The 24,676-nt window shown below is 50.3% G+C and overlaps 1 protein-coding gene across 1 annotated transcript in view; it reads left to right on the top strand.

Moving 5' to 3' along the window:
* ADRA1D (adrenoceptor alpha 1D) overlaps positions 1–24,327 on the top strand; it is a 28,765-nt gene extending 4,438 nt beyond the window's left edge. The window contains exon 2 of the mRNA XM_002830063.6: positions 22,819–24,327. Coding sequence (XP_002830109.1) covers positions 22,819–23,426 — 608 coding nt within the window. The 3' untranslated portion in view covers positions 23,427–24,327. The remainder of the gene's footprint in view (positions 1–22,818) is intronic.
* Positions 24,328–24,676: the final 349 nt, after the last annotated feature.

A 24,676-nucleotide genomic window follows, 5' to 3' on the forward strand; every position in this document is an offset into this window, starting at 1 on the left:
GCACAGCTCTTTCTCAATCCTTACATTTCTGCTGCGCCTCACATGTGGTGTAGGGAATTGGGGGGTGGAGGAGGCCCTAAATCCTCGTTCCTAATGGTCTGTGCTGCACCAGACTTCTCAGGGCACCTTTCCGAGTGCCTCAGAGCAGAGCCCAGGGACGCTGGTGGAGCTGAATTGAGTTGAATCTGGCAATGATGAGCAAACAGGACAGAGGCCAAACAAGGAAACAGAATATTCCGATCTGCCCCAGTATGGCTTGGAGGGCAGAAGCAGCAGAGAGGGAGGGCAGAGCCCATTTGGAGCAGGAGGGGTCTGGAGGCTGTGCAGGAAGGAGACGGGGCCAGGAGGTCCTGACACCCCCAGCATGAGGCCCAGACCTGGGAGGAGGGAGATACCTTTGAAGGAACAGGGAACACTGAGCAGCAACTTTTGGGGGGAATGTGGACCCCCAGGGGCTGGTATATGTTGGTATGGAGATACCGGGTGTGTTGTAGGGGATAGAGAACATTGGAAACTTGGATGCAGGGATCAAAGATGGGGATGGTTGCAGGAGCATGGGGTGCAGTCTCCCAGAAAGAGGAGGAGAGAGAAAAGAGGATCTCAGGACAGAGCTTTGGGGAGCATTGACGTCGAAAGACCCAAAGGAGGCAGAAAAAGAGGCAGCCAGGAGGAGCAGGATGGCTGTTGAGGTGGCACCTGCCTCCTCCTAGCTCCTGGTCACCACACCAGCTGTTACGAGCACCAGAGACGGAGAGATTGAGAAACAATGTATATGCCAGCAAGGAATGGGCCCACATAGGCCCTGGAAGTAAAGACACCCTGTAGGGCCACAGCAGACCTGGGGTGCTCTCACTCACACTTCTGCACACAAAGGCAGGTGGTAGCAGCAGCCACAGCGGCCTGGAGGGCATCAAGAGCCTCAGGGAAGGGCCCAGAGTCCCAGGGAACATTGGCACTGTGAGTCATGGGCTGTCACCTGTAAACCTCGAATGCTATGGTCAGGCCAGAGAGGCAGCACCACAGGCGGGCTGTCCTGAACTGTGGGGGCATCTAAGGACCCAAGTCACTGGCTGGGAGAGACTGGGACACAGATGTGGGCACCTAAAATCCAGAGAATCCCAGAGAGTAGCTGGGGATCATCCTCTACACTTCCAGCTGCCCCACTTTCCCTGTGAGGAACAACTGCAGAGCATGTCCCCAAAGCAGGCAGAGGGTCAACGAGCACATTAGACCTCAAGTGCCCCGATGCTGCGATTTCAGGGAACAAGGCCGGGGAGGGCAGCACCAGCTCCTCTGGGACCCCCAGGAAGCTGCTGGTGCCAGAGGTACGGAGGTGCGTGTAGAACGCCCCTCGCAGAGAGAGAGGGGAGGGCACCCTCCTGCCCGCGTTCCATGGTGATGCCCAGTTGAGCTGCCTGCTCCGCGCATAGTGACCCAAGACAGTCCTGTTCCCTGCCTGTGACTGGTGGGATAGCTAGTAGTGCTCCCTTTTCAGTCACAGATGCTCCACTTTGGAGATAGAACGTAGTGACACCAATCCCTTGGGCCTGTGGAGGAGGTGCTCTTGGCAGCCCCGCCCATGCCAGGTACAATCCTCTACCCTCACCTCAGCAAGCTGGTGCAGGGCTGGGTGCCATGGAAAATCACAGGGAATTGTCTAAATCTGCCCTCCTCATCGGGATCCTTCAGCCGGATGCCCGAGGAGCCCAGACTTGTAGAGTGGGTGTGAGAGGGGCCGCAGTGAGAGCCTGCTGCCTGCGGACTTCCAGAGAGGACCCAGAGAGAGGGGGCGCGGCTGGGACGGGGCTACGTCGTTGGGACAGGTGGGTAGGTTGGAAAAGTCCCTGATAAAAGCCTCTGCAGCCTCTGCTCTGAGAAGCTTCGTGCAAGAATCCCCTGACCCTAGAGGTCTAGGCCAATTGTTTGGTGTAGAATGCAGATCATCCTCCCTGCGGGTGTGAGGGGTACCGGAGGGGCTGGGGAAACCCTGCCCCAGGCAAGCACCCATCTGCAGAAAAGCTTCCTCCTCTCCCAGGAGCCTCCAGAGGCCCGTGTCCCTCCTGCGTGTTTTCATGGCGGCAGCATCTCACTGCGTTTGGCTTTGGGCTGCCTGGCAAGTGTCCCCCAGCCATGCCCAGAGGTGGACTGTCTGCCGATACCTACATACACACACAAACACACACACACACACACCAGCCCCACCCCTGTCATTCCTAGTGACCACTCACAGACCCCAGGCTTTCAATCCCAGCTCTCTCTTGTTGGGCAGATCACCGAGCATCACTGACCTCCACCCTCCAAATGCCATTCACTCAAAGCAGCCCAGAGACTCAGAGCCCAGGGCCCCCCTCAAATGCACGTCAAGGCACACAAGCTGGGCAGAGGCTCTGATATCAGAAGTCCCAGGACAGCCCAGCCAATGTCCCACTCCAGCCATCTGTGAGCCACACCTGAGCCTCTCTCCTATCTTCTCAGTCTGTGCTCTGTGATAGTTCCTGTGTCCCTGACCACCCCCAGACTTAGATGTCCCATGTGCTTCTGAAACACTCTGCATGTACTTTTATCACAATGCACTGTAATTGTCAATATTCAGATATGTATCATGAAGTGTGAGGGCAAAGGGAACTACACACACTTAGGCACAGGAGTAGAAGTATTGCTGGGTTGCTCTGCAGTTTGGGAGACCTAAAATATGTAGCCTATGAGAAGAGGGGTCAAGAGATGAGGCCAGATGAGGCCAGATGCCATCTGCAGGAGAATGGATAAATAAACCATGTATCCATAGACTGGACCACCATACAAGGAAAAATAGCAAACTACTGATGCGCACATGGATGAATTTCATGGATGTTACACTGGGCAAAATAAGCCAGGTCTGAAACTAAAAGTGTACACACCTTATGATTTTGTGTAGATGAAGTTCAAAAACAGGGGAAACTTATCAATGGTGATAAAATCCAGGATAGTGGTTACCCATCTGTGTGTGTGCAGTGAGTGTACTAACTGGAAGAGAATGCTAGAAAACTTCCTGAAGGGCTGGGACAGTTCCATACCTTGACCTGGGTAGTGATGACATTGGTGCATGCATATGCAGAGCCATTAGGCTGTGTGCTTCAGATACACACGCTTTCTAAATTTGACTGTCTACATGTTATGCCTTCGTTACAGCGAGAGAGAAGGCAGGAGGAGGCAGGAGGGAGGCTGTGAGCCATGCTTAGTAATTGGTGTCCAGGCTGGAAGGCATACTTTGGTGGCCCCGTGTGGAGAGTGGATTATGCATATGTCTGAGAGTCGGCCAGGTGCTAAAGGACTCATCTCCACAGGCTGCCTGAGGTTGTGCAGGGGTCTGTGGATGAAGGGGAGAGGCGAGGGATGCTTTGTGGTAGGTCTTCAGTAATGGCATCATTGTCTCCCGGCCCAAAAGCCTGAAGAAAGGGCTGGCATTACATCTCCTACCTGTGCTTTTGTGGCACCTGGCACATAATAGGTGCTCAGTAAATATGTGCAGAAGAAGAAAGCGGTAGAACCCATGTTCTAATCCCATCCTGCCACACCAAGGGTCTGGGTGGCAAAGCACAGCCCTCCATTTATTTATTATTTTAATTTTCTTTTATTGTGGCGAGAGCATATAGCATGAGATCTACCCTCTTAACACACTTTTAAGTGTAAATATCATATCATTAACTACAACACACTGTTGCACATCAGACCCCTAGAACTCATCTATCTTGCCAAACTGAAACTTTATGCCCATTGATTAGCAATTCCCAATTTCCTAGCGCCCTTTCTCCCTGGAAACCACCATCCCACTCTTTGAGTCTATGCATTTGAATATTTTAGAGACCCCCATATAAGTGGAATCACGCCGTGTTTCTCCTTCTGTGACTGGCTTATTTCGCTTAGCATAGCAGCCCTCTATTTAAAGTCAACTCTCCTTACCTGTTGTGGGTTGGGGGTGAGTCCCCATTTTTGTGGCCTAAAAAAAAATCTTTAACAGAACAGTTAATATTTATTGAGTGATTACTATGAATAAGCAATGAGCTAGGGTTGGGTTTTTTTCGTGTTTTTAACATGGAAAGTTTCAAACACATACATTGGTAGAGAGAACTCTGTTAGTGTAATGAACCCCTGTGTACCTGTGACCCAGCTTCACCCCAAAGCTAACCTAGATTCTTTCCATCCTCACCCATTTTCCCATCACTGTAGATTATTTTGGATTTTGTTGTTTGTTTTTTGAGATGGAGTCTCTCTGTCTCCCAGTCTGGAGTGCAGTGGCGCAATCTCAGCTTACTGCAACCTCCACCTCCTGGGTTCAAGTGATTCTCGTGCCTAAACCTCCCAAGTAGCTGGGATTATAGGTGTGCACCACCACGCCCAGCTAATTTTTGTATTTTTAGTAGAGATGGGGTTTCACTATGTTGGTCAGGCTGATATCAAACTCCTGACCTCAGGTGATCCACCCGCTTCGGCCTCCCAGAGTGCCGGGATTACAGGCGTGAGCCATTGCACCCAGCCACTGTAGATTATTTTGAAGAACATCCAGATACAGTATCCCTTCATCTGTAAATCCTTCAATATATAGTTCTAGAAGATAATAACTGTAAAAAAAAAAGCCCACAATCCGTTATAACACATAAAATCATTTAATATCATCAAATATCTACTTAGTGTTGAAATGTTGCTGGCTGCCTCGTAAATTTTTGGTTGGTTTGTTTGAAGCAGAATCCACAGAAGGAGCACACATTGCATATGGTCGATTTGCCTATTAGGTTTTTTACTCGGTAAGCCTCCACTGCTTTTTTTTCCTTCCATTTATTTAGTGAAGAAACCAGATTGTCCCCAGGTATATCCTACAGTTTGGAGTTTGCATCTCCACAGTGCCATTTAACATGTCCCTCTGTTCCCTGTACTTCCTGGGTGCAGGTTTGGCCTGGCAAGAATTCTTCTCTTTTGTGGCGTCAAGATTGACCAGAATTCATGTGCTGTCAGCCTGCTCTGTCCATTACAAAGTGACCCATCAGCCTTTCACCTGCTGGTTTTGGCAGCCATTGACCATGGCCTGGACCCATTATATCAGTGGGGCTTGAAGTGGGGATATTCTAATCCTATCATTCCTTCTTCATTTATTCACTAGCATTCTAAAATGATTTCACCACTAGCTGTTTGGTTTAAATAGAATCTATACAGCAAAGGCAGGGAAGATGTTCAATACTCCTCTTTATTTATCAGAGGAAGAGTCAGTTCTCTAGCATTCTTTCCAGACGTGACCACTGAGGCTGTTTCAGTACCATGGTAATGTCATTATTTTTAGACATCCTTGCTGTTCCAACACATCACAGACATCATTGTTTTGGGCTTGGCCAATGGGTACTCCTTCCAGTAGGCTTCTGAGATCTTTGGCAGAACCTGGAGCATCTTGAGCTCTTCTTTGCTTTCTGGTCTGATAAGATGCTTCAGGCTCAGCTTGCATTTTTTCTGCCCTAGACCTGGAACTAGACATTTCTCTAAAAAGCCCTAGTCTCTTTCAATAGAAGATGACTGAGCTGTTCATTGATACTGAATTGGTCACTGATTCAATGGACAGATCTAGGAAGTACATTTTATTTTCGGTAGAAGAAAAACACAACCCTGATGGGGACTTCTGTCCTTGGACATATATTCCTCCTCCCCCTCCCCTGAAGATCTTGTCATCTGCCCAGCTCCTGCTGATATGTTTGTCCCAAACATCTGACGAACTGTTGATCACCCTGCTCCATTCATTAAAGATCTGGGCATCGGAATCACACTGTTTTTTCCCCACTCCCACCCCTACCCTGGTCATCGGTGTGACTCCACTGTACTGAGGCTGGCCCATGATGACACTCTGGCCTTGAGACTACAATGACCTTCCCCTCCTCACCTCCTCCAAGGCCTATGCCCTGGTCCATGTGCCCATTTTAATCTGCCTCCCCCAGAATCCTCAGTGAAGCTCTTCCTCCTGAGTCCATCTGCTCCTGTCCTCCCTGCTTGGTTCCCATTACACCTGCTCATCAACCCCAGCCTTGACCAAGCCTTCACCTCCCTGCCCTCACCTTGTCTCCCAGTCGATTACACATCCCTTCCTTAGTCAGCTAGTCCCAGAGGATGATCTGTCCCTTCATCCTCTCTTGCCGTCTTTAATTCCCTCACTTCCTCCTACTTCTGTGAGCCCCAGATCCTGAATTAGACCATTCATCCCTATGATGTCCTGGTAGATATTACACAATTGGCTCCAGGATGGAGGCTGATTTACAGCATCTGCCTATTTTCATGGTGTAAATATTCCAAAGAGAGCTCACAGCATTTCTGAAATTGTAGCAAGCTAGTGCAAACCAGGGTCTAGCTGAGCACTTGCTGTAGAAAAGTCACACTTTCCATAGTCAGGCTGCTGCCTCGAGGCAGCCCTCAGGGTCGTCCCATAAGTCCTGCAGATCCTCTGTCAGCTCTGACTCTCTCTCAACCCTTTTTCCTTTCTAAGGAGCCTTACTCTTTCAGTTACTCCTCAGCCCTCTTTGTCTCCTACCTCTCTTCTGTCCACACATACAGCACATCGACATGTCCAGAGCTTTCTTAAAGATTCTCCCTCAATCCCTTGGACCCTTTTGTCTTCAGCCTTCCCCTACTTAGAGCTGTAGTCTTTCCTCTCTTTCACCTACTTATAAGCATATTCTTTGCTACTTACCCTCTTAACTCTTTTTTTTAAAGATTAGTATCTGCTTTATTTTATTTTATTTGTTTTTTATTTTTTGAGACAGGGTCTTGCTCTGTCACCCAGGTTGGAGTGCAGTGGCATGATCTCCGCTCACTGCAACTTCCACCTCCCAGGTTCAAGTGATTCTCCTACCTCAGCCTCCCAAGTAGCTGGGACTACAGGCACCCACCACCACGCCCGGCTAATTTTTTTTTATCTTTAGTGGAGACGGGGTTTCACCATGTTGGCCAGGCTGGTCTCAAACTCCTGACCTCAAATGATCCGCCCGCCTCGGCCTCCCAAAGTGCTGGGATTACAGGCTTAAGCCACTGCACCCGGCCGACCCTCTTAACTCTTAAAAGAATATCCTGTCAGGCCGGGTGCGGTGGCTTAGGACAGGATTTCGAGACCAGCCTGGCCAACATGGTGAAACCCCGTCTCTACTAAAAAATAAATAAATAAATAAATAAATACAAAAATTAGCCAGGAATGGTGGCATGTGCCTGTAGTCCCAGCCACTTGGGAGGCTGAGGCAGGAGAATCGCTTGAACCTGGGAGGCAGAGGTTGCAGTGCAGTGAGCCGAGATGGAGCCATTGCACTCCAACCTGGGTGACAGAGCAAGACTCCATCTCAAAAAAAAAAAAAAATCCTGACATTAGTCTTGATTAGGACACCTTTTCCCACCTGCCACATGCATCAGCCCTACTCAGGGTAGCTCCTGCCATTCTCACACGTGCCCCAGGACACACACTTCCCTGGATCTGCATTGGCACTGTCACCGGAGGCTGCCAGATCCTCACATTAAGAGGGCTCTTTCTTCTTTCTTTCTTTCTTTTTTTTTCAAGAGATGGAGTCTCTCAGAGCAGAATAATGGAGTGAAAATTTTGTTTTAATTGTTTTTAAAGAAAGAGACAGGGTCTTACTCTGTTGCCCAGGCTGGGGTGCAGTCGTGTGATCACAGCTCACTGCAGCCTCCAACTCCTGGGCTCAAGCAATTCCCCACATCTCAGCCTCCCCAGTAGCTGAGACCACATCTGGCTAGGGGTCTCTTTTAAGTCCTTTCATTCACTCCTATATGTCAGTTTGTCCCTCTCACCTTTCTTCTTATGACCCTTAATATCTCTCTCCCATCCCCCTCCTGGTCCTCTGGCTGCTCCTTCTCAGCCTTCCTCGGAGACCCCTCTCCCCTTCAGATCCACATTTCCAGACAAGCCCTCTTCAGCTCCAGCCCCAAGTCCAGCTGCTAAGGTCCCAGCAGCCCCTCAGATGGCCTGTATTCATTTCCTGTTCCTGCTATAACAAATTACCATAAACTGAGTGACTTCAAAGAATATATTACCTCCCAGTTCTGAAGGCCAGAAGTCCTAACATCCAAGCCTCACCAAGTCGCATTTCCTCTGGAGGCTCAAGGAGAATTCTCTCCCTGGCCCCTTCCACCTTCTAGAGGCCGCTGGATGCCTCGGCTCATGGCCCTGCCTCCATCTATCCGCAGATTGGTCCGACTGCCACTTCTGTTGCCACATCTCCCTTTCTGGCTCTGAGCCTCCTGCCTCCCTCCTTCCTGTCTGAGGAGTCTTGTTATTACTTTGTGCCCACCTGGATTCTCCAGAGCAATCTGCCCATTTCAGGATCCCTGTGCAGGTGACATTCACAGGTCTGGACGTCTTGGGGGCATTATTCCATCTACCACACTTCCACACCCCAGCCGCACTGTCCTCCTCTCCTAGGCCCACCTTTCTGCTTCTCCCCTCGAGCCTGCCACTTCCCCCAAATTCTTCATCTTGGCAAATGGCATCTCTGTCTGTCCTCTGGAGTCCAAGCCAGGAACCTGAGCATCAGCCTCAGTTCCTCCTCACGCCCCACGCGGACACTCCAACCTCCCAAACATCCCTCAGTCTGTTCTGTTTTCCCATTCCCACTCTCCCACCTTAATTAACTAATTAATCACAAACACATATATCCTATGCGCCAGGTGTTGTTCAAATCATTTTATCCCCCTAACAGTCCTATGAGGTAGATGCTATTAGCAGCCCCATTTACAGAGGAGAAAACTGAGGCACCAGAGAGGTTGAGTAATATGACCAAAGTCCCCCCCCAGTTTATAAGTGTCAGAGCCAGCATTGGAACCCAACTACTTTGGTCCCAGAGTCCATGTTATTTCTTGCCTGGGTCAGAGGTCAGGCTGGGGCCAGGGTTAAGGGCCATAGTTGGAAGCCATGTTTTCAGCTTTCCATCCCACCGAAGCCCTCAGCCCCTACGCACATCCCCCAGGCTCACCTCCATGTCTTGGATACTGGCCAAGAGGGGATCTTGAGGACTGCCATGGGACATGGCCCCTTCCTGCATGGCCCAATCCTCTTCCAGACCCTGGCAGACCCTCAGAGTCCCTGAGGAAGTCTCTGAGTCCCTAAGCCCATCTCTGCCCCCATCTGAGCCCAGGCCTGCCGTGCACCCCCCAGCCCCACCATGCACCCTGAGCATACTGGAGGGTAGGACTTCCCTCACTTTGCAAGTGGTCACCTAGGAGAACAGGGTCTTGAGTGTCTGAAAGCCAGTGTGGAGTCCAGTGGGCAAAGCCCAGGCGGCTCAGTGCTGGGACTCCCAGACAGCACGGCCACTGCCTGGGAACCTTCTCTTCCCTGGTATTAGTGCTGCTCTGCTCACACCCAGGAGCCATTTGTCAGTGTGGCCCCAGAGCCGAGAGGCTCATGCTTGGATCAGGGTGCAGCCTGGCCATGGAGCAGAACTGCAGCCTTGGTCACTCAGAGCTTGGGTTGTGGCCATTCCAAGACCACAAATCAGGAAAGAAGTGAGTTAAGAAGTGACAACAAAGAGGAGAAAGAAGGGGGAGGAAGAGGGAATGTGGGAAGAGAGAAGGGAGAAGAGGAGGGAAAAAAAAGAGTCAAAGAAAAATGGGTGGGGCCCGGTGGAGGCCTAGAGGAGGCAAGAGGATGCGGGGCAGGCCTATGGCTCATCTCCCTAACTTGGGCTCCACCAGGCAGCCTCCGTTGCTCTAGGAGCTGCCCTCCCTTCACCTGCCCCTCAGCTACAGAAGGGAGTCTGGGGCCAGCCCCAGGTAGTTCAAGGATTCTGAAGCAAACACGAGGGCACAGAAGGACTTCTGACCTACACCTGGTACATCTCAAGTGAGAGGACCCTGTCAGTTACCTCTCACCACAGAAAACTGGTGATGCAAGGAATGTGAGAGACTTGGCTTGGTACAGCAGGCCCCACGGTGCCCTCGACTCACCCCTTCGAGTCTTCACAATCTATCTGAGATCTGGACCATATCCAGGTCACCTCTTCCTGACAGGCTTCCATGATTGTGTCCCCTTCAAAATGGCCTTATCTCTTACCACTGTCCTCCTCCCCTTCTCCACTTTGGCGGTCCTAACTTCCCAGGTGTCTCTCCGACTTGTCAGGCACCCTGCTGCCTCAGGGCCTTTGCACATGCTCTTCCCTATGCCTGGAATTTTCTTTCCTCAAATACATGCATGGCTCACTCCCTCACAGGGTCTTCAGGTCTTGGCTCAAGTGTACTGTATTAGAGAGGCTTGCTGACCCTTTACAATGTAGCAAAGAGGCCTGTGAGGGGCAGAGGTCCCAGCCTCTCCTGGGGAAGGCTGCTACTGAGCTCCAAGGTTAGGGCCGTTGCGTGAGCAGCTGAGCAAACTGGGGGAGAGGAAGGGAGTCTGGGGCTGGGAATTCCTTCTCTCCTAGCCCTGCTGGCAGGGTGGGAGGAGACTGAATATCTAGAAGGATGGGGTATTTTTACTCCTCTGTATCTCTGTGGACAGGGGAATGGCTTACTATGGATAGAAAAGTCCCAGTGGAGGAGAGGGTAGGAAGATGGGGGAGGCTGGGGTGCAGCCTGATATTTCATGGTCATCTACAAGTTATGAGCAAGGCTGGCTGTGAATTCTGACAATCTGCCAAGAACAAGTTCCTTCTGGTGATGCCAAAAGAGTGCTATTAATCACACAGTCCGCCCCTTGACTTCAGCGCCGTCTGTCCTCAGCAAGGCTTGGCCAGTCAGTTGCTCGGCTCCAGCCATGTCCCTCCCTGCCTTAGCAGCATCTCAGCAGCTCCTGCAGGCCTGGCCATTCCTGTTCCTTAGGAAAATGGACTGGCTTATGATAATCTGGGCTGTAAACAAACCCCCTGCTTCAGTTTCCCCAACAATATGTGGGCCAGGCTGGCCCAGCCAACACGCCAGAGAGTGGCTTTTCTTGCTGACACAGGAGAGGCCCCACCTCTTCTGACCAGAGGATGCCCAGTCCCCCAAACGTTAGGTTAGACTTCTGACATGGGCACCCCAATACAGGGAATGGGGAAGGCAGGCTGGAGCAGCCCAGCCAGCTGGATGGCGACTCAGCACATGGGAGAACAAGAACAAGAAACAGAGAGGAGCGGGCGGGAGTTCTGGTTTTGGCCATCTCCTCCCTGCATTCTTACTGGGTCTCCTCAGAGGTGGGCTCATGCAGCCACACTCACCCCCAACCCCACTGCAAGCCTCCTGTTGAATGGGGGGAAATGAACACAAACGTGCACACTCAGGCCCCACCTTTCCCAGCAGGGGGCAGAAGAGTGATGATGGCCACTAAGGGCTAATCCCTGGTCCCAAGGTTTTGGGGACCACCAAAAGCACTTGAAGATGTGTCCATGCACTGACAAAGAATGTCTTGGGTCGGGTTCCCTAGAAGCAGAGTTTGAGATGGGGGTTCTTCTTGAAGGATTTTTTTTTTCTAACAGATCTCATGGTGCTAGGTGATCTGTTCTCTTGTTGAGACAGGGTCTCAAAAAAAAGGCAGGTACATGCAGCCACCATGCAAATGGCTTCATGTACCCACCTCTGTTGCCCAGACTGGAGTGCAGTGGTGCAATCATAGCTCACTGCAGCCTCAACCTCCCACGTTCAAGTGATCCTTCCACCTCAGTCTCCCAAGTAGCTGGGGTTACAGGTGTGCACCACCACACCTGGCTAATTTTTATATTTTTTATAGAGATGGAGTTTTACCATGTTACCCAGGCTAGTCTGGAACTCCTGGGCTCAAGAGATTCACCTACCTCGGCCTCCCAAAGTGCTGGGATTTATATGCGTGAGCCACCACACCCAGCCTGGATGATTTTTTTTTAAATAAATATTTTATTTTATTTTTTAGAGTCAGGGTTTCCCTAAATTGCCCAGGCTGGGTTTGAACTCCTGGGCTTAAGCAGTCCTCTCGCCTCAGCCTCCCAAGTAGCTAGGACGGCAGACATGCATCACTGTGCCCAGTTAGGAATTTTTTGAAAGAGGAATTTCAGGAGACACCTGTGAGGGAGGGCGGGAAGCCAGAGGGGAAGAGCTAAAGCCAGGGTGTGGTTGAGGCAAAACTTGGCCTTAGCCCGACCCCACAGGGATCCCTGGGGCAAGAAAGGCAGAACTGGACTGTGCTGAGGCAAGGGGGCCGGCCTTCTCTATCACCACATCAGTCTGTCATTGGCTGCAGGCTGTCCCCTTGGGAAGCAGGTGTCATGGACCCAGTTGAAGCAGCTCCCATTGACTGAGGGCAGTTGTCCAGAGAAGGGGCAACAGCCAGCCTCTGACTGCCAACACAGCACCTGGGGGCCCCTGGGCAGGGCACCAACATCATCTGACTTCAAGCCTGAAAGGAACTTTGTGAGCAAAGACTTGAAGGAGGTGAAAGAGATGGCCAAGCAGCCCTCTAGGGTTCCTCCCAGGAGTTTGGGGTCATTCTGATACTGTCTCCAGCTAGCAAGCCCCACCCCAGCCCTTCTGAGCAGTCTGGATGGATGGACGTGGAGCTGAACCTGATGTGGCATGCCCTGCAAGGCACCCTTGAGGACATACAGGCCAGCAAATGCCACACGGCCTGGTGTAAGCAGAATGAAGCATGCTCCGAGCACGCACACTCCAGAAGCCGCTATCACCCCCTCAAGCCCCAGCGGAGCAGGCAATCACAGGAACACCCTTGGAGAAGGTTCTAGGCTGAGTCGAGGCTGAGCTCCAGGGGAAATGCCCCCTATGGAGAGAGGAGGAGGACTAGCCTCCTCGCCAGACCAGCCTTGTGAAAACCCAGAGGCTGCTGGGCGCAGTGGCGCATGCCTGTAATCCCAGCATTTTAGGAGGCCAAGGCAGGTGGATCACCTGAGGTCAGGAGTTTAAGACCAACCTGGCCAACATGGTGAAGCCCCGTCTCTACTAAAAATACAAAAAATTAGCCAGGCATGGTTGTGGGTGCCTGTATTCCCAGCTACTTGGGAGGCTGAGGCAGGAGAATTGCTTGAACCTGGGAGGCAGAGGTTGCGGTGAGCCAGGATCACGCCATTGCACTCTAGCCTGGGCAAGAGAGCGATACTCTGTCTCAAAAAAAAGAAAAAAAGAAAAAGAAAACCCAGAGGTGGGATGGGCTCACTGCTGGTGGGGCAGCTGCCAGGAAGAACAAAGGGAGTGGCTGTGCCTCCTGACCCCAGTGCCCCAGAAGCCCAAGGGGAGTTCTGTTTCTCTGTTTAAGTGATGTCAGGAGAGGACCAGGAGCTTTAGGACTAGACCAACTCAGATGCATGTCCTGACCCTAAGGGCTCCTTGCTCTCTGGGTAACTAGAATCATTCTGCAAAGCGGGATGCCATGAGGATTCATTGAGAACTACATAAAAGGCCCAGCATGGTGCCTAGAAGGTACTGAACACTCGGAAAGCGTCAGCTCCCTTTTCCTTCCTCTGCACATTAGAGGCCACCTATTCAAGTGCCATTTACTTGTTCATTCAACAGATATTTCAGAGTCCCTGCTTCATTCGAGTCAGGCACTTGTGCTAGAGGCTGGGATAAAAAGAAAAACATATTGGACAGTGCAAAAACATGTCTTTTAGAAAATTTCTCAGGCCAGACACGGTGTCTTACTCCTGGAATCCCAGCACTTTGGGAGGCTGAGGCGGGAGGATCATTTGAGGCCAGGGGTTCAAGACCAGCCTAGGAAACATAGCAAGACCCTGTCTTTACAAAAAAAAATAATAATAATAATAACAATTAGCCAGGTGTAGTAGCACATGCCTGTAGTCCCAACTAATTGGGAGGCTGAGGCAAGAGGCTCACTTGAGCCCAGGAGTTCGGTGAGCCATGATTGCACCACTGTACTCCAACCTAGGTGACAGCAAGACCCAGTCTCTAAAAACTGAAAGCCAGCAAGAAGGAAGGATGGAGGGAAGGAAGGAAGGAAAGAAAGAAAAAAAGCAAGGAAAGAAAGAAAGAATCCCATCCCTGCCTTCAAGAAACCAAGAGTCACATAGAGTAGATGGAGCAATAGCAAATTGCATGAACCTATAGTTGCATGGGAAAGGACAGCTGAGCCAGGCTGGGTGGGGAGACACCTGACCTGGGGCTGCAGGGACTCGGGGAGGAGGCTCCTGGGAGCAGCAAGTCCTGGCAGAAAGGCAGAAGGAGCCCAGCTGTGTGGGAGGATCTGCTTGGGGCTTAACGTGGCTGAATTTGGAGGAAGGCAGGACAAAGACAGCACTGGCCCTAGAAACATTGTGTTTCCTTGTGAGCAGCACCATGTTTCGATTGATTCCTCTGAGCCACAGGAAGCCACTGACAGTTTTCAGAAGGGGAAGGAGAGAAACCAACTTTTAAGGAAAAGTCTCCCAGCAGCTGTGTGCAGAGTGGAGAGGATATGGGTTGAGGCCAGGGGCTGTGAGGCCAGGGGCTGTCAGGGGCTGCTGCCGCCACCTAAGCAAAATGAAATGACAGAGCAAGCCAAGGCTTAACGAACACGGTGAATGAAGTGCAGGGGACCTGCTAAAAAGGATATCTACCGCACAGGACGTGGTGACCAGTTGGATGTGTAGGATACAAAGGAGGGATTCATTCAGCAAACTCAGCAAGTGTTATGCACCTGCTGTGTGCTTGATATGCCTGTGAGGTCTTCTTGGCCATGGGAATGCAGCACCAAGCAAAACAGACCCCGGCCCCACCCCAGGGATGTTCATTGCAGGGAGATAGACGATAGACAAATGAATTGTGACTCAAATAGGACAGAAGATGACAAGTACCATGAGGCACAACAGAGCAAGCTGAGCCAGGCAGGGAGCACAGGGTTAGGGGACATTGCAAATGTAAATACGAAGTCAGTGTGATCTCATCACAAAGGTGAGGGTGTGAGCCACATGGATATTGGAGAAAGAAAATTCTGGGGAAAAAGTACAAAGGTCCAAGGTGGGTGTGCATCTGGCATGTCCAAAAAGCAACAGGGAAGGCAGTGTGGCTGGAACAGAGTAGGCGAGGGAAGGAGAGGAGAGGAGAGATTTGGGGGTACGTGTTGAGCTGTGTAGGTCATAGGCTCTTGCTAGGAGGAGGCAGAGGAGCTGTTGGAGGGTTCTGAGCAGAGGAGTGACGTGACCAGTCTTTTCAGTCTTTCTAGCTGCCAGATTGAGAAAAGATTCAGGGGGCAGGGGCACAAGCAGTGAGGGGGCTGCTGGATTCATCAAGGCAAGTGATGATGGTGTCTCAGACAGGGTGGGAGGGCACATTGAGGGTGGGTGGTTGAGTTCCAACCTCATCTCCTTCCTCTCTGCCCTCAATCACTGCATTCTGTCCACACCAACCTCGTCATCATTCTGCAAACATACCGGGGCCACCTCAGGGCCTTTGCACCTGCCGTTTCCTCTGCTGGAATGTTCCTCCCCAGATCTCCACATACCTCATTCACTCACTTCATTCAGCTCTTTAGTCAAATGTCACATTTTCATCAGGACTTTCCTGGCCACCTTATCCAGAATTTATACCACCACCCCTAGCCACATATCACAGGCACACTCACCTCCTATCTTCCTTCCTGCTTCATTTTTTTCTCCTTAATATATCTTTACTCTTTGATACCTTTACATTTTCCTTGTTTATCCTGTTTATTTCCTGTCTTCCCCCAATGAAATGTAAGCTTCATGAGGACAGGATAAGTGTGAGATCCACTAGACTCCCAAGTGGAGATGTCTAGGAGGCAGCTGGATCTATGAGTCTGGAATTAAGGAGAGAGGTCTGAGCTGTAAAGTCAATATTTAACACCATGAGCCTGGATGACATTGATAGGAGAATGCAAAGACAGGAAACTGCAAGACTAAATAAGGTGCTCCTACATTTTAGCAGTGAGGATCTGAGGAAGGAGCAGCAAGGAAACTGACAAGGAGTAGGAAAAACCAAGAGACTGTCATCCGGGAAGCCACAGATGAGATGAGCAGTACCCAGGAGGATGAGGGCAGTGTCCGCAGGTTGAGGGCCTAGGAGGGGTGGAACATGTGGGGCAAAGCAGCAGAGCAGAGTGAGGTCAGGTGGGGACGAGGAGACTGTAGGTGAGGGCTGGAGACGTGAAGAGAAGGTGGTAGCCAGGGAGCCAGCAAAGAGGCAGCAGCTGTAACCAAGGCAGGCTCGTGGGTGGCTTAAGGATCGAGGGCTCCACCATACAAGTAGGGACACTAACCTTGGGTGGGAGGAGAGATCCCTTCCTTACCAAAGAAGATGAGAGGCGCGGAAGGCTGGGCGAGTGCGTAGTTTCTGTGGCCTCTGCTTTCCCTGTGAAACAGGAGGTAAGATCAACTGCTCCAGAGAAGAAGGGGCAGGCTGCAAGGCTTGGAGAGAGGGGTAAAGATTTGGTATAGGAAAGGTTACACTGTCGGTAACTATATGTTCCCTCTCTATTTCACCTTTTAAGGCTAAACTCCTCACACCGTGCTTGGCACATAGTAGGTGCCTCATACATTCTTGGACTCTTCTCTTTTTATCACACCTTGCACTTCATCCATTATCAACTCCTTCAGGCTGCCAAATCCCCCCAACTTTGCACCACCTCCTTAATGCCACCTTGATCGACACTCCCATCATTGTCTACCTGCGATGCAGTAAAGAGCCAGTAAAGGAAAAGGGAGAGAGCTGGCAGGGGACAGGAGCCTAGATCACTGGAAATATGGGACAAAGAGCTGAGGTCGGAGACCCCAAGCGTGTTCAGGGAGCGAATAAATTGCTCCAGAGTCAGGATCTGGCTGGATGAGTCTCCCTACATCCAGAAGGATGAGGAGGTGGGTTGGTGGAAAAGAGAACAGTTAAGGTGCTGGTGAGTAGGAGTCTCAGCTAAGCAGAGAAGGAGGAATCCAAGGAGCTGGCAGGAGGTCAAAGTACAGATAAGGAAGAGAGAGAAAAGACAGGAAGTTGCACTCAGTGGCTAATGGATTTTAAGTGAAGAAATGAAATGCTCAGGCTTATATTTTAAAAGGATCTCCAGCTGTGTATAGAGAGCAAGCTTCGGAGCGGGGGGCGAGCACAAGGCAGGAGCAGGAAGTCCACTTAGAAAGGCACTGCAGGGGCCAGGAGCGGTGGCTCACGCCTGTAATCCCAGCACTTTGGGAGGCCGAGGCAGGTGGATCACCTGAGGTCAGGAGTTCGAGACCAGCCTGGCCAACGTGGTGAAACCCCCATGTCAAAAAAAAAAAAAAAAAAGAAAGAAAGAGAGAGAGGGAGGGAGGGAGGGAGGGAGGAAGGAAGGAAGGAAGGAGGGAGGGAGGAAGGAGGGAAGGAGGGAGGGAGGGAAGGAAGGAGGGAGGGAAGGAAGGAAGGAGGGAGGGAAGGAAGGAAGGAGGGGGGGAGGGAAGGAAGGAAGGAGGGAGGGAGGGAGGGAAGGAAGGAAGGAAGGGAAAGGAAGGAAAGAAAGAAAGGCACTGCAGGTAGAAAACGATGGTAGCCTGGACCAAGGTAGTAACATGAAGGTGATACAAAGAAAGTCGAGGGGACTTAGGGGCCAACAGGAGTTGGTGATGGATAAGCTGCAAGGTGCAATACACAGAAAAGAGTCCAAGAATGTATCAGGTATCTACTAGATGCCAAGTGGGAGGGGGAGCTTAGCCTTTAAAGGTGAAATAGACAGGAAATTGATCGTTACCTGTACTGCTCTAGGCACTTAAAAGGGAGTGTGATGTGCTGCGGGTGGGAGGGGAGTAAAATACCTCGGCTGGGTCAGGAGTGGGTGGTGTAAGAGAGACTTCCAGAAGGAGGTACCACTGGAGCTGGCACTACCAGATATAGAGGAAGGGCATTCCAGGATAATCATGTGCAAGAGCCCAGAGGCAAGACTGGGGAGCCCCTTGTGGCCAGAGTGCAAAGTGAGTCAGCATGGCCACTTGGCTGTTGCACATGAAGACAGAGGACTGCAGAGAGACACTGGAGGCACAAAAGAACAAGGCCCGTGAGCCAAGTGCCCATGCTCAGGGGTCTTGGGGCAGTTCGCCATTTCACACTCATGGTATGCCATGGAGAAGGAAATGCCCAGTTGTCTTTCTGACTTCCAGAGATCCCTGCATGAGGCTGTGGGCCCATGAGAGAATGCTGAGGGGCGCAGCCAAGAGAGTGGGCAAGTGCAGGGAGGTGTAGGTGGTGTATTGGAGCACTGTGGGCAGAGGCGGGTGTGAAATTCAGACCTGCATCTGTGAGCGGAACAGGAGAAGTCTCTTGAGAGCCGCTGCCTGTGGAATCTGGAGCCCAACGCACAGATTGTTTGTATTTCCAGGCAACATGTCTGCATGCAGTGGGCAGAGAACACGTAAAACAAAGTTGTGGCAGATGCCACTGGTTCCCCACCCATCTGCCCCAGAGCTTTAGTGCATGAGGGTCAAATTCTGTTGAAGCACTTGCCTGCATTTCTTTGCCCAGGGACTTTCTCTGCACACTCATGTGGCAGAAAGGAAGTGTGGAAAATTAACACCCAGAGGGAGCAGCCCAAACAATGACTGATGGGAATGGGCGTATAAATACCCCACCTCCCTCACTCTACTGGTGTGAGAACACTGAGGTTTGTGCTCTTCATAGCCATCCGGAGCTCCCCCATTGCCCATAGTGATCAATAACTTGATAACACACTTTATTGGCTTCCTTCTCTTCCCTGATTCTTTTTCCCACTCCACTCAAGCTGTTTCATTTACCTCCCAAATTAAAAACTTGTATTTCTATTCTTGTCAATCTGCTCTGGGAGAGCCCAAAGTAAGACAAAACCTCAACAGGCTACAGTGGGTAAACCTTGGGGCTGAAAGGCTGAGTTTGTATTACAGCTCCTTCTCGTGTAAGGACTTCCCAGCTCACAGCAGACTTCAGGTTGGTTGAGCATAAATTACCATATTAATGTTTACAACATGACCTGGCCATACTACAGTATACCATGTTGCCCACCAGTCTGAATAAAAACCATGCAATAACAATGCCCTTTGGCCAGCTTCAGGCTCACCACTGAAAAGCATAGTCTACTGATTTGTCATCCTGGGCTAAATATAAAAGAATTGTAGCCTGAGTCAGAAGGCTATTTTCAGCATTCTGTCTTAGTTTGCAGCCATTGAGCGATGCTGTTCTTGAGGGCCACTTTCCTGGAGGCTGAGGTCAACACTAGTGGCCCCCACATTCCAGGGATGGCCCAACCCCTCTCCCAGGGAAAATAATCTCCTTCACACATCCTGACTAATACGCCAGTGGCCCCTAAACCCACTAGGTCTCAGCTGCTGTTTCTGGCCACTCTCCAGAGCTAGAAACTGGGTCCCTTCCCAGCTCTGAGGTCTCTTCACTCAAAAGCCACAGAAATGGAGGTAAGCAATAGATACTAATAGGCCAGGCATGGTGGCTCACACCTGTAATCCCAGCACTTTGGGAGGCTGAGGCAGGCGGATCACTTGAGGTCAGTAGTTCAAGACCAGCCTGGCCAACATGGCAAAACACTACTACAAATACAAAAATTAGCCAGGTATGATGGTGCACCCCAGTAGTCCCAGCTACTCAAGAGGCAGGGGGATTGCTTGAGCCCAGGAGGTGGAGGTTGTAGTGAGCCAAGAGCATGCCACTGAAGTCCAGCCTGGGTGATGGGAGAGAAACCCTGTCTCAAAAAAAAAAAAAAAAAAAGAAAAGAAAAAAAAAAAGTAATAGGTACCAATACTTTTTAAGAGCCTGCTAAGTGCTGGGACCTAAAATATATGAATCTTCACAAAATTCCTTCTAGAAAAATAATATTAAAAGGAAAGTAAGACTTAGATGGGCCAGGCACGGTGGCTCACGCTTGTAATCCCAGCACTTTGGGAGGCTGAGGCGGATGGATCACGAGGTCAGGAGTTGGAGACCAGCCTGACCAACATGGTGAAACCCCATCTCTACTAAAAATATAAAAATTATCTGGGCATGGTGGCGCATGCCTGTAATCCCAGCTACTCAGGAGGCTGAGGCAGGAGAATTGCTTGAACCCAGGAGGCAGAGGTTGCAGTGAGCCTAGATCGCACCATTGCATTCCAGCCTGGGTGACAGAGCGAGACTCCATCTATTAAAAAAAAAACAACAAAAAAAACTTAGATGGCCACATAACTTGCTTAGGGCCACATAACCAAGCTTTGAGAAGCCTGTGCCATATGATGCTATGGCACCCTCCTCTTCCCCTGCGGTGTCTCTAAGCACCAGAAACTGTCTCTGTATGGTGGGAGGAGAGGTGATAAGCAAAGTTGATATTCACCAGGTCAAAAAGAGGGGAATGGTGCCTCTGCCTCCTCAGTAGGGATCCCTGCTCTTTTTTCTTTGAAGGCAAGAGGAAGAGAGAGAAGGTCCCATAATTTGCCAAGGACCCCCCCCTCCACCCCTGGCCTGCTTGGTCTCACAGGCATCTGCAGCCTCCATCCAGGATGGAACACCCCTGGCCCCTTGCTCTCTTGCCCCTACTGCTGCTGAGGGTGAGTGAGGATGAAAGAGTGGCCTCTGCTGCCTGAATTGTGCCTTTGCATTTGGTCATGTGCCTTTCTGGAAAAATGACCTTTTCTGGGTCTATGGTAGGGATGTCAGGGGAGATGTTTGTGGAAAGGAGGGTCTTCCTGGCACAGCTCAGATCCTAGTGCCCCTGCCCCATCCTCCCTGGCACTCTCCTTTTTCAAAGCCATCCTAGAAGCCTTTCCTGACCACTTCCACTGGAACAGCCCCATTGCCCTGAATTTCAACAGCCCATGAGCAGTGTGTTTATGGAGGCTTAATTCCAGAATCTATCTCTCACCTGCTTAAAAATATTCACGGCCCCTAAGCATCCACAAAATAAAAGCTGAACTTCACAGCATGTAAGCCCCTTCACTATTTGTCCCAAATGTGATTTTCTGAGTTTATCCTATAGGATATTCCCAGGACCCAAACTTGGTATTTTCTTGCCCACTTGTCCTTTCCACCTGTAATACCCTCTGCCCTGCCTCATCCTGGCTGACCCCCCTAAGCTGCCTCTGAGCCTGTGGCTGCCACCCTACATGCACACACAGCTGCAGTGGGGAGCTACAGTGGGAGTTATGTCCTGTTAAACCTGTTGTAAATTGAAAATATCATAGGTCAAAATGCATTTAATACATATAACCTACCAAACATCATAGCTTACCCTGGTCTACCTTAAACATGCTCAGAACACTTACATTCACCTACAGTTGGGTAAAATCATCTAGCACAAGGCCTATTTTATAATAAAGTGTTGCATATCTCATGTAATTTATTAACTACTATATTGAAAGTGAAAAACAGGATGGTTGTTGGGTACTTGAAGTATGGTTTCTACTGAACGCATATCACTTTTGCACCATTGTAAAGTCAAAAAATTAAGTCGAACCATCAAAAGTCAGGGACTGTCTACACTGAGCACCACCATCATCACCCCACCTCCATCTCAAAGATATTTATTCACATTCTAGCTAGGAAATAAGGGCCATGTGTAATGCCTCCTCGTGTGTGTGAGCCCAGCACAGCACCTGGCAGGGAGCAAACCTTGGCCAACATTTAATTCGAGTGTTCTTACCCCTTTTTGTTACAGACTACTTAGGCACCTGGGGAAGCGTATGGGTCCCTTCTCAGAGTCACGCTTTCAAAAGCATAAAACAAAATACAAAAGATTACAAATGAAACTGATTTTATTGGAAAAGCCGTCAAAATATTTTTACAGGAAATGCGTGACTTGCTAATGAATGTGCTTCTGCATTAAGGTATTACATAACAAGATCTAGTTCAATTGTTCTAGGACCATTTGTTGAAAAGACAAATGAAAAGACTACCCTTTCTCTATTGAATTATCTTTGTACCTTTATCAAAAATAAATTGACTCTGTGGGTCTAAAAAAAAACAAGATCTAGTGGTGCATTCTAATGACTGTCATTTCCCAAAAGTGAGGAGCATAGAGAATATTTCAAAACATCTGCAACAACTGAAAGTGATAGGAAAATATCTGTGGGGACTGCTAATATTCGTTTGAATCATATTATCAATTAAAGAAAAAAAAGCTTTTAAAAAATTAACATTAGTTTTATTTAGAAGTCTTATTGAGGACTATAGACTAAGCCCTGTAGCCCAGCCCTTCAGAGAGGTTATATCAGACTGCTCCAGCATAGTATTTTAATCTACTGTTTATATATAGGTAGCGGGGGTTCCATATGTACAAAATTATATTGAACTTGCTCAGCAATTCTATTAAAGCAGAATTATATTGAGTTTTGGGTGTAAGAGTATATCTGTTCATAGCAGCATAATTACTAACCTGGTCAGATGTTATCTTCTGTATAGGAAGAGGCAAGGACTAGGGTCATTTATCATTTCAGGAAAATAGTGACTCAGACAGGAGATGTGGCAGGGAGGCGGGGGCATATGTTCTATCCTATTTTATCTTCAAAGCATCTTTCCAGAGAGCCGTACTTTGTCACAGAGTCGGGGACTTTGTGAAATTATGCTGGCACGCAGAAATGAGCAAACATGGCTATGTTTGCTACTTTGTCTCATAATACGAAACTGCCAATATTGCACCGGTTTTGAGCTACAAAAACAGCAATTGCACGTGGTTTTGTCTAACTCTACTCTGGTTTGTTGCCTACATTCATTGAAGGTAATCCTCAATATCAGGTAGAGGTGAGTGAAAGCAATTATTATTTTTCTCTATCCAAGTTCATGGACCTCCTGATTTACAGCACGGATCCCTTGAGAACTCCTAGTCAATGACTCAGCCAAGGCTACTGAAGGGTCTCCCCTTTGCGCCCAGAGCCGCCTGGCCTCCCCCTCCACAAGCAGCTAACCAGTATCGGTCTCTGCTCCCTACAGGCTCCTTGTTCCCGCAGCTGAAGCCATCGGAGGGCGTCTTCAAGGTCATCTTCTGGCTCGGCTACTTCAATAGCTGCGTGAACCCGCTCATCTACCCCTGTTCCAGCCGCGAGTTCAAGCGCGCCTTCCTCCGTCTCCTGCGCTGCCAGTGCCGTCGTCGCCGGCGCCGCCGCCCTCTCTGGCGTGTCTACGGCCACCACTGGCGGGCCTCCACCAGCGGCCTGCGCCAGGATTGCGCCCCGGGCTCGGGCGACGCGCCCCCCGGAGCGCCGCTGGCCCTCACCGCGCTCCCCGACACCGACCCCGAACCCCCAGGCACGCCCGAGATACAGGCTCCGGTCGCCAGCCGTCGAAAGCCACCCAGCGCCTTCCGCGAGTGGAGGTTGCTGGGGCCGTTACAGAGACCCACCACCCAGCTGCGCGCCAAAGTCTCCAGCCTGTCGCATAAGATCCGCGCCGGGGGCGCGCAGCGCGCAGAGGAAGCGTGCGCCCAGCGCTCAGAGGTGGAGGCCGTGTCCCTAGGCGTCCCACACGAGGTGGCCGAGGGCGCCACCTGCCAGGCCTACGAATTGGCCGACTACAGCAACCTACGGGAGACTGATATTTAAGGACCCCAGAGCTAGGCCGCGGAGTGTGCTGGGCTTGGGGATAAGGGGGACTAGAGAGGCAGGCTGGCGTTGTTCTAAGAGCCCCCGTGCAAATCGGAGACCCGGAAACTGATCAGGGCAGCTGCTCTGTGGCATCCCTGAGGAACTGGGCAGAGCTTGAGGCTGGAGCCCTTGAAAGGTGAAAAGTAATGGGGCCCCCTGCTGGACTCAGGTGCCCAGAACTCTTCTCTTAGAAGGGAGAGGCTGCGGGCTCCGTGGGGCCTTTTGCTCCCAATCCGTATTTGAGAAACACTGCCCCATCCTCCATGCCCTGAACCCTGAGTAGACAGCCCCAAGCATGGCCAGGAAGGCCTGCCCCTCCTCTTCTGGGAAATAGGCACGGAAGCTTTGGCCGGCTACCCCAGTGCCTCCCTTAGAGAAAAAGTCAGTGGGACCAGGGCTCCTCAATGGACAAATTTCTCCTTCTTACTACCGACTGGAGGAACCCCGTGGACCTACCACCACCCACAAGCTTTGGTGGCAGATTGTATAGCCGTCATACAAGCCTGCTGTATTTATCCATGGGCCCACTGTCTGCCACCCAGGCTCCTCCGTGCACACCCCATCACCTAGCCCCTACCCCTTATTACTTCCCCTCGAGGGCCTTACTGTTTACACTCTGTACATAGCTCATCGTGCCTGTGCCTATCACTTCTTGCTGGGATTCCAAGCCACCAATTGGAGAGCTTTATTTGTCATTTTGAGACATATTTATTGGTAAGAGTACTTCTATTTTGTCCAAACTGTGCAAACTGTCCCTCTTTAGTCCATAACCCATTAAAAAAAAAAAAAACTACTTTTTTCCCCTAAAGTCTGTAAAGAACTAAAGGCCCACAACAAAATAGATTGGGTCTAAATTTGCCTTTCTAGTTTCAACTTAACTGACTCTTTAACTGATGGCTGCTGTCTGTTGGGAGTTTTAGCATGACCAAAGGACCTAGGGGGGTTGTTAGGTTTTAAAACTCACATGATTGGTCTTGTGAACCAAATAGTGATCCTAAGCACAAATTGTCCCTTTGTCAGTCTCCCCAGATGCTTATGTAATGCTCTGAGGGCCTCAGTGAGGAAGGCGGCCATCAGGTAAATGGGTGAAACATAACTTTCCATGAAAAGATATACAAGCCTGAGTAGACAGCTGTACATGGCTAGGAAAAGAACCCATACCTAGGAACCATGCTTGTTAGCTTTGAGTAAAATGTCATATTCCTACT

This window comes from Pongo abelii, chromosome 21, assembly GCF_028885655.2.
Source record: "Pongo abelii isolate AG06213 chromosome 21, NHGRI_mPonAbe1-v2.0_pri, whole genome shotgun sequence".
Lineage (NCBI taxonomy): Eukaryota > Metazoa > Chordata > Mammalia > Primates > Hominidae > Pongo > Pongo abelii.